This window comes from Dama dama, chromosome 7 (genome assembly GCF_033118175.1).
Source record: "Dama dama isolate Ldn47 chromosome 7, ASM3311817v1, whole genome shotgun sequence".
NCBI classification, from domain to species: Eukaryota; Metazoa; Chordata; class Mammalia; order Artiodactyla; family Cervidae; genus Dama; species Dama dama.
Window position 1 is genome coordinate 18,903,775 of NC_083687.1, and position 16,141 is coordinate 18,919,915.

Genomic DNA, 16,141 nt, shown 5'->3' on the forward strand with positions numbered 1-16,141 from the left:
ACAGAAGAGCCTAGCGGGCTACAGCCCACGGGGTTGCAAAGAGTTGGACTTAACTTAGCAATTAAAATAACAAAAACTTTCAGAAGGCATTCAAGAAAGGCTCTCTTTTTGAGGGTACAGGTTAGGCCCAGAGCAAAATCTCATTAACTCCTGAATATGAATTCTCAGGTTCTTTCTTTATATGGCATGGGCTCAGATAATCCTCAGATTTCCTTTAGCATGTTTAATATTTCCTGAGGGGTAGATATATATGTCCCTTCTTATAATATCAAGCAAGGGAAGCATTCCCCAGCAAAACATGTCTATTCCACAATATAATTAAGCAAAAGAGATGTAACTATCAAATATAAAGCCTATGTAAATAAAACAGCTTTTATTAACTTTCATCTCAATTCTATCAACTTTTATACCTTTAACTTTAGTTTTCATTAGGACCCAATCAACAACTTTTGGTCTTACAAGAAGAATTCTAGAACTCTTCATTTCCCCTGACCATTTTACCTTCTTTGTATTTTTATACTGGGGCTCTGGAGTCCCCAGTCAAGCCAAGGGATTCAGGCCCTTTTGTCAATCTTTTAACTTAATTAAATAGCCTGTCACCCCAAATAATTGTTGGTCAGGCACTTCAGTATATTTTTTTTTTCAGCCGTTTAAATATATGTTTTAACTGGGGTAAATAGAGTGGATTTGTTTGGTACCCTTTAAAGTTGAAGAGCACTAGTGGGTTCCTTTGGCCCATCCAACCTTAGGTAGTGTTTTATCAAACCTTTGATTTAATCCTGTTAACATCTGTTTTATTTATCCCACTTTCAAGTAACCATCTAAAGATTTCTTTATCCATTTAGGACCAGTCACCTTAAAATCTCCACCTTGTTGGGGGGAAGTCTGTAGACTTTCCCTTCAGTTTTTTGTTTTCCTGTTAGTCAACCTAATTAATTATTCCAATGTTTTTATCATCTGTAAGACCCACTGAGGGGAAGAAGAGGCCACAAGAAGTCTTCCCAAACCTTGTTTGTTTTAAACTAAGGGAGTTCTTAGGTTAACCATCCTATTTTTTCCCCACTTTCCTTTCCCCTCACAGATACCAATAAAACAGTGTTTTATAATGAAAGTTCTCTAAAATTTTACCAATTCAGAGTTTCTCCAATTTAAAGGGTCCATCATCTGGCCATTAATGAGAGGTATCTTAATAGTGACTCAAACCAGTAAGATGCAAGAGGCATTCCCCACAAGAGTGTGTGAAGATGCCACCTAAACAAGACCCAGAAAGTGTATTCCCCAAAAACTGTCTAGGAAAGGAAAGGCCTTTGTGGTACCAGCTGCCACCACAAAAGTTAAGATGACAAAAAGCCTTAGAGGAAAACATAGGAGGTATACTCTTTGACATACAACAACATACATCACAGCAAGATCCTCTTTGACTCACCTCCTAGAGTAGTGAAAAATAAAAACAAAAGTAAAGAAACGCGACTTAAACGAAAAAGTTTCTGCACAGCAAAGGAAACAATAAAGAAGACTGAAAGACAACCCTCAGGATGGGAGAAAATAATTGCAAAAAAACAACAACTGACAAAGGGTCAGTTTCCAAAATATACAAGCAGCTCATGCAGCTCAATACCAGAAAAACAAACAAACAAAATGGGCGCAAGACCTAAATAGACTTTTCTCCAAAGGACACATAAAGATGGCCAACAAACACATGAAAAGATGCTCAACATTGCTCATTATTAGAGAAATGCAAATCAAAGCTACAATGAGGTATCACCCCACACCGGTAAGAATGGCCATCATTAAAAAATCCACAAACAGCAAATGCTGAAGAGGATGTAGAGGAAAGGGAACCCTCTTGTACTGTTGTTGGGAATGAAAACTGACACAGCCACTATGGAGAACTGTATGAAGATTTCTTAAAAAAAAAAACTAGAAATAGAACTACCATTTGACCCAACAACTCCACTACTGGGCATATACCCTGAGAAAACCATAATTGAGACACCTATACCCCAATATTTCATGGTAGCACTTTTTACAATAGCTAGGACATGGAAGCAACCTAAAGTCCATCAACACATGAATGGATACAAAAATTGTGGTACATATATATAATGGAATATTAGTCAGCTATAAAAAAGAACACATTTGAGTCAGTCCTAATGAGGTGGGTGAACCTAGATCATACTATACAGAGTGAAGTAAGTCAGAAGGAGAAAGACAAATACTGTGTATTAACACATGCATATGGAATCTAGAAAGATGATACTGAAAACCTATTTACAGGGCAGCAATGGAGCAGCAGACAGAGAGAGCAGACACGTGGACATAGTAAAGGAGAGGGTGGGATGAATTGAGAGAAGAGCATGGAAACATACACAGTACCGTATGGAAAACAGATACCGAGTGGGAATCTCGTGTGTGACACAGGGAGATCAACCCAGCGCTCTGTGACAGCCTAGATGGGTGGGAGAGGGAGGGAGGCTCCGGAGGGAGGGGACATATGTATACCTGGGGCTGATTCATGTTGGTGTATGGCAGAAACCAACACAATATTGTAAAGCAGCTACTCCCCAATTAAAAAAGACATATATAAGGCAAAGAGCCCGTCAGAGTTGGTAGTCAGACAAAAGACTGCTCAGAATCCCAGTCTATATGACTGGTCTGCCAAGTGTACATCATATGTGCACCTTCTGGATGGCAGAGACCAAGTTCTCAAAACACAAAAGGCCTGAAAAAGATGAGGTAGAATATTTACATCTCAAAGACACAGAGAAATGCAAGTTCCCCCTACAAGGGCTTTTGTTTAAGGTCAGAATTCAGATAAGATGTTTTTTATCAAGCTGGCTTTTTCTAACTTAACTGCATAGTCAATAGAAGAGCCCCAAGTTAAGTCATTTTCAGGGTGGGATTTCCTTTAATTCCCAATTAAGTAGGTACTCGCAAGTATGAACTCTGTACATTCACAAATCTGGCTAGAGTGTTAGTCTGAGGTGGGTTTTCTGATGTCCCTCATTTTTGTTTGAGAGAATCTATTTCCCTTTTTTTTTCTATTTCCCATTTTAAAGGTGAATTTCTCGGGGATAAGATTTACTTTTAAATCTTTTATCCCAAAAAAATTCTTTTTAAGGTATCCAATTTGAGGAAGGTCTCGGGTCAGCCTCTTACTGAGACATTCAGCCCAGACTCCTCCTTATCTTTTCTACTGGGCAAAACCCAGTGTCTTTCAATCAGGCTCCTCTGTATCTTTCAGCTGGAGGGTACTTTCTTCCAGTGTCTTTCAACAGAGCTCCTCTAGTATCTTTCAACTAGGGAGGTCACTCCCCAATATCTTTCAATTGCGGAGCCAGGCACCTGTTAGACATTGCCAATCAAAGCTCGGGATAATCCATCAAAAATCAGGAGATCCGAGAACAAGAAGAGACTCATCCAAATTCGTCTGAACTCTAGAGGAGGTGGATGGGCACAAGAAGACTCTGCTAGTACCAAGGCTCCATTTCCCCGTAGAGTTCAGGCGAAGAAGTCTTCTCTGGGTTCCCTCAGCGGTCATCAAAACTGTGGGCTGGAAAAAAAAAAAAAAAAGGCAAAACCTAAAAGTGGAAAATAGTTTTATTTGGCAGACTGAGAACTCAAACCCAGGAGGCAGCCTCACATAGCTCTGAGGGACTGCTGTGTAGGATATACAAGAGTTTTGCAAAAAAACCGGGTAGTCAGACCATCAAAAGATTACTGTTAAAGCAAACCAAGACAGCTCACGTTAAGGAGTTTAGCTTTTCTCATGCATAGGAAGTCATAAGAGTCCGGGCTCACTAAAATCATTCCTTTGCTATGAACCTTAGCTATCCAAGGCCAGTATCTTATTCTTTCCTATCCGCAGGCACCTCTGGGTGTACGGTTAGGAGTATCTGCAGTGGTTGAGGGCTCAGTAGTAGTCAGGCCAATTTCCTTCATTCTGGGGGTTGTCCCTTGGGGCTGCAGTACTGGCGGATGGGTGGCTGCAGCGTCCTTTGTCGACAGGGCAGCAAAATTTTTCATTCACTGCTGCAAAGGACCTCGAGCCTCAGAAACGGCCGAGCCAGGCTCCTCCAGGCGGCTCCTCTGCCCACCGTCCCCAGTCTGGAACTGTGGCGCTGGGTGCTCCGCGGAGCGCGCGGCCTCCCAGGGCTTGGGTCTCCGCGGGAGTCGGGACGCCGTGGGTTCGTCAAGGGTCGCCGCGACCTGGCGCCTCTCCAGGCCGGGGAGCTCCTGGCCCTCCTGGACCAGCTGCAGGAGCTGCGCAAGTGTCACCGAGGCCGGCGTTGACTCCGCGGGCGAGGGAGCCGGGCCGGACTCGCTCCGACAGCCAGGAGACTCCATGGCGGGCGCAGAGCCTGGGCGCTTCCGGGTTGGATGGGCGCAACCACCGCCGGAGGAAGTGAAGGGGGGCGCAGACCGTACCAAGTGGCCCAGAAAGCGGGGGGCAAGCTCCGCGCCGAAACGCTTTACTCACACATAGAGCCCTTAGCTCGACCCAGAGCCCCTGACATAGAATGCTTTATAAGCCGGGAAGGCTTGCACAGAACGGAATTGTGTGCGCACATGCCGATACAAGCAAAAAGACCCTAGTTTGCACAGATGCCCGGGCCATGGGCCATGGCAACTCACCTGCTTTCACGCACAGGCCGAGACTACTGCGTAGACACGTGGCGCGTGGTGGGGTGCAGGGATAACTTCCATCCCGGGCCCAGCAGCGCCAGACAGAAAATGACGGAGGCGATGTCTCCGCTGGCCTCAGAAGAACTGGGAACAAGCGACGCCCCGGCAGAGCCTCGCGACTCTCCCCCCACGTCCTGCGGTGGAGACTATTCCTGGCGTTCAGAGTGGAGGAGTGAAGATGAAGGCAGGCTAGGAGGGCTACATTCCCTTCAGCTGCTTGGGAAGTCAAAGCCAATAAAACCCAGGTTTCTGTGTTTATCGAAAGCTAGCCTGATCTGGCGTACACCGCCTTAATCAAGCGAGCAAAGCTTAATTACTACTAATTGGACAAGCTAGCTTCATCTGTCTCCTGAAGTGATGGAAGCACACTATAGGTTTAGAAACACTACATCTCTGTAGCGTTCCTGCAAAGAACGTTCGCTCTGAATCTAAACTGGAGGAAATGAATAGACACAGTAGGAAACATTCTAAAAAATGACTGACCTGGACGCTTTATAGATGTCGAGGTCATAAAACACAAAGCCAGAAAGAAAAAGGCAAGACTGAAGGTCTATGTCAGACTAAAGGGGATGTGAAAAATGCAAAGTGTGCATCCTGGATTGGAGGAAGATAAGAGAGAAATCAGTTACACAGGACATTTTACCCTTGGGAAATTTTGAATATGCGCTATATATTAGATGACAATGTTATATCAGTGTTAAATTAAGTGCAGTAATTGTGCTTTCCTTATGTGGGGAATAGGAGATACATGCTGAGGTACTTATGGGTAAATGTCATGATAAGAGAGAAAAGGTTTATGTGGCAAAACTGCTAAGAATTGGTGAATCTAAACAGTTTGAAATTTGTCAAAAAGTTGGAAAGGGTGAGCTATAGAAACCAGTCTGGAGGAAACTGACCACACTAGTGTCGTATAATAAGGAATTTGGCCTTTGTCCCTAGTTCCTCACAAGGAGACTAAATCCTGGAAATTTCCCAAGTATTACAAGTGATATTCATGGTGGTCCCTGATTGTTTATGCCAAGAAAGTGACTCCTTTAGGGGTTTCAGGACTGGGAATGACCAGTCATATGATTAGAGAGTTGGGGCTTTGAGCCACAGGGGGTCCAGGAAGTGGGGCTGAGTTCAGCCTCCAGCCAATGATTTAATCAGCAGTGCCTGTGGAATGAACCCTCTATAATAACCCTGGACACGAAGCTCAGTGGAGCTTCCTGATTGGTGACCTCATCAGTGTGTCTGGAGGGTGGCATGCCCTGGCTCCACGAGATGACACAGAAGCCCTGAATGCAGGCCATGCTTGGACCTTGCCCTAGGTGCCTCTTCATCTGACTGGTCCTTCTGATTCCCTGTGGCTCAGAGGTAAAAAATCCACCAAAATGCAGGAGACCTGGGTTCGATCTCTCGTCTGGGAAGATCCCCTGGAGGCAGAAATTTCAACCCACTCCAGTGTTCTTGCCTGGAGAATTCCAAGGACAGAGGAGCCTGGCGGGCTACACTCCATGGGGTAGCAAAGAGTCAGACACGACTGAGAGGGTGTGTGTGCATGTGCACACACACACTCACACATACTAACAAAACCATAATTTTAAAAGTAGAACTTTCCTGAATTCTGTGAGTTGTCTAGAGAATTATTAACTTGAGGGGTTTCAGCATCTCACAAATTTGTACCCAGTGAGTCAAAAGGGCCTGTGGCCCAGGACTCTGAATTTGCAGTTGGCATCTGAACTAAGTGCAATCTTGTTGGGGACTGCGCTCTTGAACTTGTGGGATCTGTGCTAACTACAGGCACTGAGCCCTAGACTACACAGTACTCCAGTTGGGGTTTTTAACCGAACACTGGATGAAGGGAGAACTCACCTTCTCTCTGTGGCCTGTGTCAGTTTCAGTCATCAGGGTGACCTTCTGATGGCCTTGGGGAACACTTGCAGGGGAAAGGAGATCTGGGAGTTACCAGTGCCTGATGAGGAAAGTGAGTGAGCAATGTGGACTCCTTAATGGAACCTTGAAGGAGTCCCTCACCTTCTACAGATAGAGTTCATTGTCGTAGTTTAATCACTAAGTCGTGTCCAACTCTTTGTGACCCCATGGACTGTAGCCTGCCAGCCTCCTCTGTCCATGGAATTCTCTAGCCAAGAATACTGGAGTGGGTTGCCATTTCCTTCTCCAGGTGATCTTCCTGACCCAGGGATTGAACCTGCATCTCCAAGAGAGGGCTTATATGGCTTACTAAATACTCAGCCCTCTAGGGAATTTCCTGGCTGTTCAGTGGTTGTAACTCTGAGCTTTAACTGACAATTGGGAACCTAAGATCCAGCAAGCCATAGCCAAAAAAAAATTCACCCCTCTAGGTCTCTTATGCTAAGATGAGGGCATCGATGGGAAAGGGTGGGACCTTGAGATGGGGACATTTGGGCAGACATGGACAAGACTAAGAACTTGAGTTCCCAGATTCTCTTGAAGTGTCTTGTCTATAGAGACAACCTCCTCTTGTCGTGATCCTGTCTCCTAGGAGGCCAGTCTCAGAACCCCTCCCCCTCCATCGCTTCTGACCCCAGGCCCTTCATGAATTAAATCTCAGCACAGCCTGGGTGGAGAAGCACAAGGCCCACGCTGAGAAAAGGAAGCCCAGACAGAGTCACAGGCCCTGCCAAACTGCCTTGGCAGGAGCCATGGGAGCATGTGTGGGAGAAGTTCTAAGGGAAATAGACCCAGGAGGGTGGAATATAAGATACAGTTTGGCCAAACTCATGGCCATGGATGCTCAAACAGGATTTGGGATTTTATGTGTTGGCTCAAGCACCTGGGAGAGGAATTAATAGTCTGCTAAGATGCTTAATTAAAGCCTGGACTTAATGGTAGCCTAGAGTTAATAAACTTGAAATGCCAGAATTTCCCTGGCATACTATAGAGGAAGGAATCCAAAATCTCAGAGAGATGGGAATGCTGGATTGAATTTATTATGTGCAATCTGCTTAACTACTCCTAGCCATGTATTTTAAGGCAGTCTGGAAAATACTCCCTTTTACCAAAGGATTAAGAAATGCATTGGTGGACTTCCCTCGTGGTCTAGTGGTTAAGAATCCCCTGTCAGTGTAGGGGACATGGGTTTGATCCATGGTCTGGGAAGATTCTACACGCTGCAAGGCAGCCTGTGCGGCAAAACTGCTGAGCTTGTGCTCTGGAGTCGTTGAGCTGTGAGCTCACTCTAGAGCCCGTGTGCCACAACTACTGAATCCCTCATGCCCTAGAGCCTGTGGTTTGCAATAGTAAGAAGCCCTCACACCACAACTAGGGAGTAGCCGCTGCTCGCCACAACTAGAGAAAGCCCACACTCAGCAACAAAGACCCAGCATAGCCAAAAATAAGTAAATAAATAAAATCTAAAAATAAAAAAAAAGACTTGGTGAGGGCCACTAGCTCCTAGACTAGCTCTGATGGCCATCCTCTGTAGGCTGGAGATGCTAATGAGGGATACCAGATAGTGAAACTTAATTCCCTGAGCTTTGATGAGAATAATGGTATCCTAGTGGGGTAAACAGCAGGTTTAACAGCCAAAGAATGCTTAACAACCAAAGGATGACCCAGAATAAAGCATGGGAAAGAATGGTCAGCAAGTGGGCAAAAATGACAGGCTATGGACCACGGTCAGCCTTTTCCCCAGGCACTCCAGGGCTTGTTCAGTGGACCCATGGTAGCAGGCATGGCAGCTATGCTTTGGCTTAATAACATGGTCTTCCCTGAGGACTTCCCATGGTCCCTGAGGCTAGTCTGGCTGTGGCCAGTGCTGAGTGGCCATCCTATCTACAGCCTGATAGAGCACCTTTCTCATCTTGACTTGATTGGGCCCCCCTAGAATGGATGGGCTGTGCTTTATCTTCAAGAGGACACATGTTCCAGATGTGAATTCACTGCTGCCTCCAGTGCTTCTGTCATCACCGCTATTTATGGACTTACAGAATACCTTATCCATCACCATAGCATGCCACATAACATCACCTCCAACATGGGCACATGTATTATTGCCAAGAAAGCATACAGATGAGCTCACACCCAAGGCATTCACCAGTCTTACCAGGTGCCCCATGACCCAGGAGCAGCTGGCTTGATAGAATGGAGGACGGGCCAGCTCTAGGCTCAGTTAGAGCAGAGAAACTGCAGCCTACAAGGTGGACGTTCTATTCTGTAGGATACAGTGTATTCTTTAAGCCAAAACCAGAATTGTGTGTCTATATGTGTGTGTATGTGTGTGTGTGTATACATATACACACACAATACACTGGGACTTCCCTGGTGGCTCAGTGAGTAAAGAATCTGCCTGCAATGCAGGAGATGCAGCAGACGTGAGTTCGATTCCTGGGTTGGGAAGATCCCATGGAAAAAGGAATGACAACCCACTCCAGTATTCTTGCCTGGAGAATCCCATGGACAGTGAAGTCTGCGGGCTACAGTCCATAGGGTCGCAAAGAGTCGGACACAACCAAAGCGACTGAGCACACACACATATATATAACCAAGAGGTGGGGCTAGCTGCTGGCTTTTCCCTATTATAGCTAAAGTTTAGGATCTACTGGAAGAACTTTTGCTACCCATCCCCATAACCTTGACCTCAGGGAGCTTGATAATCCTAGCATTCAAGGGAGAAACACTTGCACGGTGGAATGATCCTAGTACTAATGATTTAGAAAAGCTGAGATGACCCCTGGCCATTTTGGTTTCTCATGCTACTGAACCAGCAGGCAGAGAAAGAGGTTAGTGTAATATCTGGGTTGACTAATCTCAATTACCACAGAAAATTTTGCTTGCTACCACACTGTAAAAGTAGGCACTAGATCTGGAACCCTGGGGATTCACTAAGTACGTCTTAATTCACTGCTCCATGCCACAACTAAGACCCAGCACAGTCAAATAAATAAATGTTTTTTTTTTTAAAAAGAGTCAGTTCCCTAAAAAATAATTCTCTGCTCAGTTGTCCTGGTTAACAGAAAACTTCAGCAACCCACTATGTCAAGATTCTCAAGGACTCAGACCCCATAGGAATAAAGGTTTGAGTCACCACCAGGTAAAGAACCCAAGGTGCTGGCAAAGGATAAAAAGAATACATCATTGGAGGGAAAAGGAGGCAGCTGTGAATATGAACTTAGTTCTCATAACCCCCATTGTCCCCTGCTACCTTATGTGAAAAACACTGATGGGAGCTAATATTTTAGGTTTCAGTTGACATACAACATCACTTCCCAATGATACAATAGTTGATGGGTCCCTGAGTGTTCTCTGTGCTGGGGACATGGATTTTTCATCTGCACAAACATTAAGAGGAGATTCTCTGTGACCTTCCAGATTCTCCCTCCCCCTTCCCATCCCACCAGCCCTGTGCCCTGGAAAGTCTCAGAGGACTCCCACGCCCCGTACTTGGATTCAGTCAGTGGGGGACCAGCCAGAGGTCTAAGGATGGGAGGATGGCAAAGTCAGGTCCTTTATTCTCCTGATTCCCTCCCTGCCAGATCAGCAGCACCTCCATTATTGGGAGGTCACAGCTGTTGTCAAGGACCCTCTCCACACAGCTGTCTCTGGCTCTGGGTTCCTGTAACTGCTCCCCTCTCCTCTTCTGGCCTCAGGGGCTGACACCCCACTATTACTAGCCATGAGGTGCTGCAGCAGCCTCAGCAATTTCTTTATACCCTGCCCACACCTTTACAAATAATCCCTTTATTAAACTCTCTTCGGGTATCGGGTGGAGAGGGAGGTGGGAGGGGGGGATCGGGATGGGGAATATATGTAACTCCATGGCTGATTCATGTCAATGTATGACAAAACCCACTGCAATGTTGTGAAGTAATTAGCCTCCAACTAATAAAAATAAATGAAAAAAAAAAAAAAAAACCTCTCTTCGAATTACCCATCAGTGTTTCTGCTAGGACCCTGGCACATACAACGTGTATTTTAATTAGGATTAGTTTGGCAATGAGCAACAGAACCCCTAAAATAACAATACTGTACACAGAATAAAATTTACATCTTTCTTATGTAAATTAAACTTGGTATTAAGCAACGAAAGCTGGTGTGGTGTCTCCATGAACATCAGACCATACTACATATTCTTTTTTTTAATCCTTTAACATCATAATAAAAGTTTTCCATGGCATCTGTCATTGTTCAGTCGCCCAGTCATGTCTGACTCTTGGCGACCCCATGGGCTGCAGCATGCCAATCCGCTCTGTCCCTTACCATCTCCCGAAGTTTGCCCAAGTTCACATCCGTGACATTACAAACTTTTTAGAAAGAATCAAGACTTGGATCAAGCATCATCTTCTACAGAGTTTTCCTGATTCTCACTCCAACTCTAGAATAATCTCCCTCTTCTAGTACCCGTTCTCTACCCCAAACATACACACACAGACATGCTTCAGTCTCGGCTTCTGTCATACTCCAAGTCCCTGATCTGCTTATGAGTCAGTCTCCTTCCATGACCACAAGGAGTTTCTCTTTTTGTCTCATTATGTCCAGCCCCAATCTTTGGCATAAAACAGACCAATAAATGGGTCTGAATGAAAGGACATGTTAAGGCCTGCATAATATTTCATCATGTAGACTCATCCTAGTTTATTCAATTATTACCTTAACATTGAACATTTAGGTGATTTTAATTTTTCATTCTAAATATTATTGTAGAGGGGATATCCTTGGTGGTCCAGTGGTTAAGACTCCACCCTTCTACTGTGGGGTGTGTGGGTTTGATCCCTGGTGGGGGAACTAAGATCCTGAATGTTGCCGGGTGTGGCCAAAAAATAAGTAAATAAAAATTATTGTAGGATTTTAAGTTGATCAACGGAACAGGTATCCATGTTAGTACTTTTTTAAAGCTGCACTGGGTCTTGGTTTGCAGGATGTGGGATCTAGTTTCCTGACAAGGGATGGGACTGGGGCCCCCTGCATCGGGAGCTTAGAGTCCTAGCCACTGGACCATCACGGAAGTCTCCTATCTGTATTACTGAAAGAAACTTCTACTCACTTTTTCAGTAGACACACACATGCTGACTCCCTGTTTGCCCCTCTGGTTACAGTTGAATCAGATAGGTCAGATTTACACTCAGTAATTACTTGGTAGCATCAGCAATCTTCTCTGGTAAGCACCACTACTTTTCCTAAATTTTCTTTTTCACATTCTATGTGGCTCGTCCCAGTTTAACAACAGCCTTTGGTTTTCTACCTGTGCCTGTGAAAACAGAGGGGAGAAGGATAATCCGCTGTGTGCCCAGCAGTCAGGTGGGTCCTCGTATTAAATTGAATTCTCCCCGCAACCTTGTGAAAAAAGCTTTGGAGAGAGACAGACCTATGAACACATGCCTGGAATGAATGCCCAGCTTCACGTGCCTGCCAGAGACTCCTCTGCGACGCAACTGCGTTTTTCAGAGCCTCAGTTTCCTCGACTGCAAAATTGGGATGATAACCTGTGATGAGCGGTTGAACTGAGGATTAAATGAGATGTCTGTGAACACCATCTGGCTCTAAGTTGAGGATCTACAAATGGCAGTTTCTGTCCCAAGTGAGGAGCTCAGAGCAGGGATTCAGTTCTGGAATCTAAAATCAGCATTCTCATCATGCTAGGGGGAGGGCATCTTTAGGATCTGCCAGGCTGTGGGGTCAGGGTGGGGGGAGATTCCTGGGGCTACTGGAAGGAAGGGACCAATTTAAAAGCGGGCAAAGAAATCTTCCAGGCCAACCTGTGTCAGGGGGCTGGGAATGGGCTTAGTAGAAGGGTAGCTGTCCCAACTCGAGGTGGCCCAAGCAGACAGCAGGTGAGGCAGGCTGCTGATGGCACTGATGGGGGTGGGGGTCTTCAGCCTTCTCATTCTGGGAAGATCTTGAAACTCAAAAACAAACAAAGCAAGCCAAAGGGCTCTTCCCCATCTGTATTGTGGTAACTGAGCCCAAGCTAGCACCTCCACCGGCTGGAAGGCAGGAGAGTCGTTAAGGACACCTGCCTCTCTCCCTCCCCCTCCCGGCGGGAACCCACTGAGACTGCAAGACTGCGAGCACCTGGGCCGGGTGGCGCCTGGGAACACGTGGCACCCGAGGTCGCCAGGCTGCCCCGCGGGAAAGGGGTGGGAGCTCAACCTGGGCTTCAGGGGGTCCCTCAGGACACCGGAGAGTGCCATCGACAAGATTATTAAAATAACCATTCAGGTGGAAATGGAGTGAAGATGGTAAGAGGATAAAGAAATCAGGAAGCCAGGAAGAAATAAACCCGCCAGTGTAAAAGATATTAACATGTAATAAAGAACGTTTTGCAAATAGGACAGGAAGGATTATCTATGAATAATCTTGGGATAATTGATTTGTTCTTTGGGGGGAAAAAATCAAATTTATAGGTACATCTTCTACAACATACCAAAATTAATTCAGTTCCCGATGGTGTTAAATTGGAGGTGGGGGATTAAACAACACTTGCATAAAAAGACAAGTGGGAATGTATCCATCCTTTAGAGGGGAGAGGATTTTCTAGGCTTTAAAGGTATGAGATAAATCCCAATAGGGAAGATGGATATGTTGGTTCATACAAAACAAACAAGTGCAGGTTTTTTTTAAAAAGTGAAATTAAAAGTAGTCAGTGAATTGGGAAAAGGCTCCAGTCAAGGGCATTATAGAGCTTCCCAGGTGGCTAAGTGCTAAAGAGTCCGCCTGAAATGAGGAGACTCGGATTTCATCCCTGGGTCAGGAAGATGCCCTGGAGAAGGAAATGGCAACCTTCTCCAGTATTCTTGTCTGGGAAATCCCATGGACAAAGGAGCCTGGCAGGTTACAGTCCATGGGGTCACAAAGAGTCAGACACAACTTATCGACTGAAACAACAATGACGAAAGTGCTTCATACAATGAGTTGATACCTTTAATATGTTAAAGCCCTTACAAAATTAATTAGACACTAGGACTAAAAGAGGACTGTAGACAGTACAGTAAACAACCAAAATGGGAAAATAATGTCATCAGAGAAATGAGATACCATTAACTGATTAAAGTAGGATTTTTTTAATTTTTTACTTTATTTTTTAACGAAATGCCAAAGATTGAAGGCAGGAGGAGAAGGGGACAACAGGATGGCATCACTGACTCAATGGACATGAGTTTGAGCAAGCTCCGGGAGATGGTGAAGGGCACAGAAGCCCGGAGTGCTGTCGTCCATGGGGTTGCAAAGAGTCGGATACAACTGAGCAACTGAACAACAACAAAGCTCTGGTAGGGATGATGTGGGCCTTTCACACATTGTGGTGGTTTTATACTAACATAAATCATAAGGGGCTTCCCAGGTGGTGCAGCAGTAAAGCATTTGCCTGCCAATGCAGGAGACACAAGAGACATGAGTTTGATCCCTTGGTTGGGAAGATCCCCTGGAGAAGGAAATGGCAACCTGCTCCATTATTCTTGCCTGGAAAATTCCATGGACAGAGGAGCCTGCAGGGCTACAGTTCATGGGATGGAGAAGAGTCGGGCATGACTGAGTGACTGACCACAAGCACAAAATTAGTATAACAGGTGTATCAGGCAGACTTAAAACACAGAGGCCTCAGATGCTCAACATCACTAATCATTAGGGAAATACAAATTGAAACCACCATAAGATAACACTTCACACCCATTACAATGGCCACTGTCAAAATTAAAGTTAGAATTAAATTATTTTATGATCCAGCAATTCCACTTCTGGAATACACACAAAAGAACTAAAAGTAAGATCTCGAAGAGAGATTTGTATACCCATGTTCACAATAGTTATAACAGAGAAGCAACCATTGAGGGATATCCACTGAGAGATGTACAATAATGTGAATATATTTAATATTACTGATCTTAATGGTAAATTTTATGTTATGTGTACTTTACTGTGTGGTAAAGAATTCACCTTCAATACAGGAGACCTGGGATCGATCCCTGGGTTGGGAAGATCCCTAGAGAATGAAATGAGAACTCATTTCGGTATTCTTGCCTGGGAAATCCCATGGACAGAGGGGCCTGGTGGACTACAGTCCATGGGATCGCAAGAGTCGGAAACTACTTAACGACTAAACCACCACCCCCACCACTTTACTACAATTTTTAAAAATTTTAAGTTAAACAAAACCACTCAAAATTATTGAGGCCTTTGACCTAATTTTAAGGAAGTAAGTATGAATTTGGAAAATCCTTTATGAATAAAGATAACTGTTGCCCCAAACTGGAAAACCCAAATATCTACAAGTAAAGGAATGGCTAAATAAGCTCTAATATGTCTGTAGTTTTATGTTTTAATAATGTTTATTATCCTGATTTTTAATGTAATATAGGTTTATCATAGAAAATTGAAGAAATAAACAATTATAAACATGAAAGGAAAAACTATCCAATATCCTCACATGCAGAGATAGCCATTGTTAACATTTCGTCTGCTTCCTTCTAGGAATAATCATATATTTCTTATGCAAAATTTGGTGTATATTTTCCATTTAAATTTGAATCCTGTTTGTTTCAGTTTTCTGTGTATGTAATTTCGTATACACATATATAAAGAAAGAGAACATTTACTGACTTCTTACTATATAGAGAGAATAATGCTAGACCCACTTCATGGGTAATCTGTTTAAGTTGAGGTATTATCATTCCCATTGTACAGATGAGGAAATTGAGATTTAGGGAAGTAAGCAATTTGGTGAAAATCACACAATTCCTGAATGATATAGTCAGGATTGAAAGTCAGCTGTTCTGGCTTCACAGCCCACACACTGAACCAAACTCTAGTCTATATCCCGTGTCATTAAATATTCTTTTATATTTATTTATTTATTTAAACTATTCTTTTAAAAACATGATTTTAAAAGGTACTGCATACGGGAATTCCCTGGTGGTCCAGTGGTTAGGACTCATCACTTTCTCATCACTCATCACTGCCATGACCTGGGTTCAATCCCTGATCAGGAACTAAGATTCCCCCAAGCGGCCAGGCATGGTCAAAAAAAAATGCTGCTGCATAATATTTACTAACATAAGTACATCAAGCATTAGTTCATTTAACTCTTCTCCAAGCATTGACATTAGGTAGTTATTTCTCTTGGTTTGACTTTGTTGTAGTTGTGTATATGTGTTTTTTTTTTTCTTTTAGCTGCACATTGCGGCTTTCAGGATCTTAATTCCCCCACCAGGGATTGAACCTCGGCCCTTGGCAGTATGAAGTCCTAACCACAGGACCACCAGAAAATTCCCTCTCTTGGTTTCTAATATAATACTTGAAAGAACATTTTTGTGCACAAATCTTTATCTTACAATGATTGAATCTCTTCTTCCATCAGGATATATACCTGGATGTAAAGTTTCAGGGTCAAAATGATAGCTACAGCTAAAATTTAAAGGAGTCACTGAAAATGGCATTTTAAAAAGGAGACTTGAGGACTTCCCTAGTGGTATGGTGGATAAGAATCTGCCTGCCAATG

General features: G+C 44.1%; 1 protein-coding gene across 1 annotated transcript; it reads right to left on the reverse strand.

Annotated features, from left to right (window-relative positions):
• Positions 1-3,582: 3,582 nt before the first annotated feature.
• On the reverse strand, positions 3,583-4,369 carry C7H6orf226 (chromosome 7 C6orf226 homolog). Its single transcript, XM_061146086.1, has one exon. The coding sequence runs from the start codon at positions 4,345-4,347 to the stop codon at positions 4,027-4,029; it is 321 nt and encodes a 106-aa protein (XP_061002069.1). The 5' UTR covers positions 4,348-4,369; the 3' UTR covers positions 3,583-4,026.
• Positions 4,370-16,141: the final 11,772 nt, after the last annotated feature.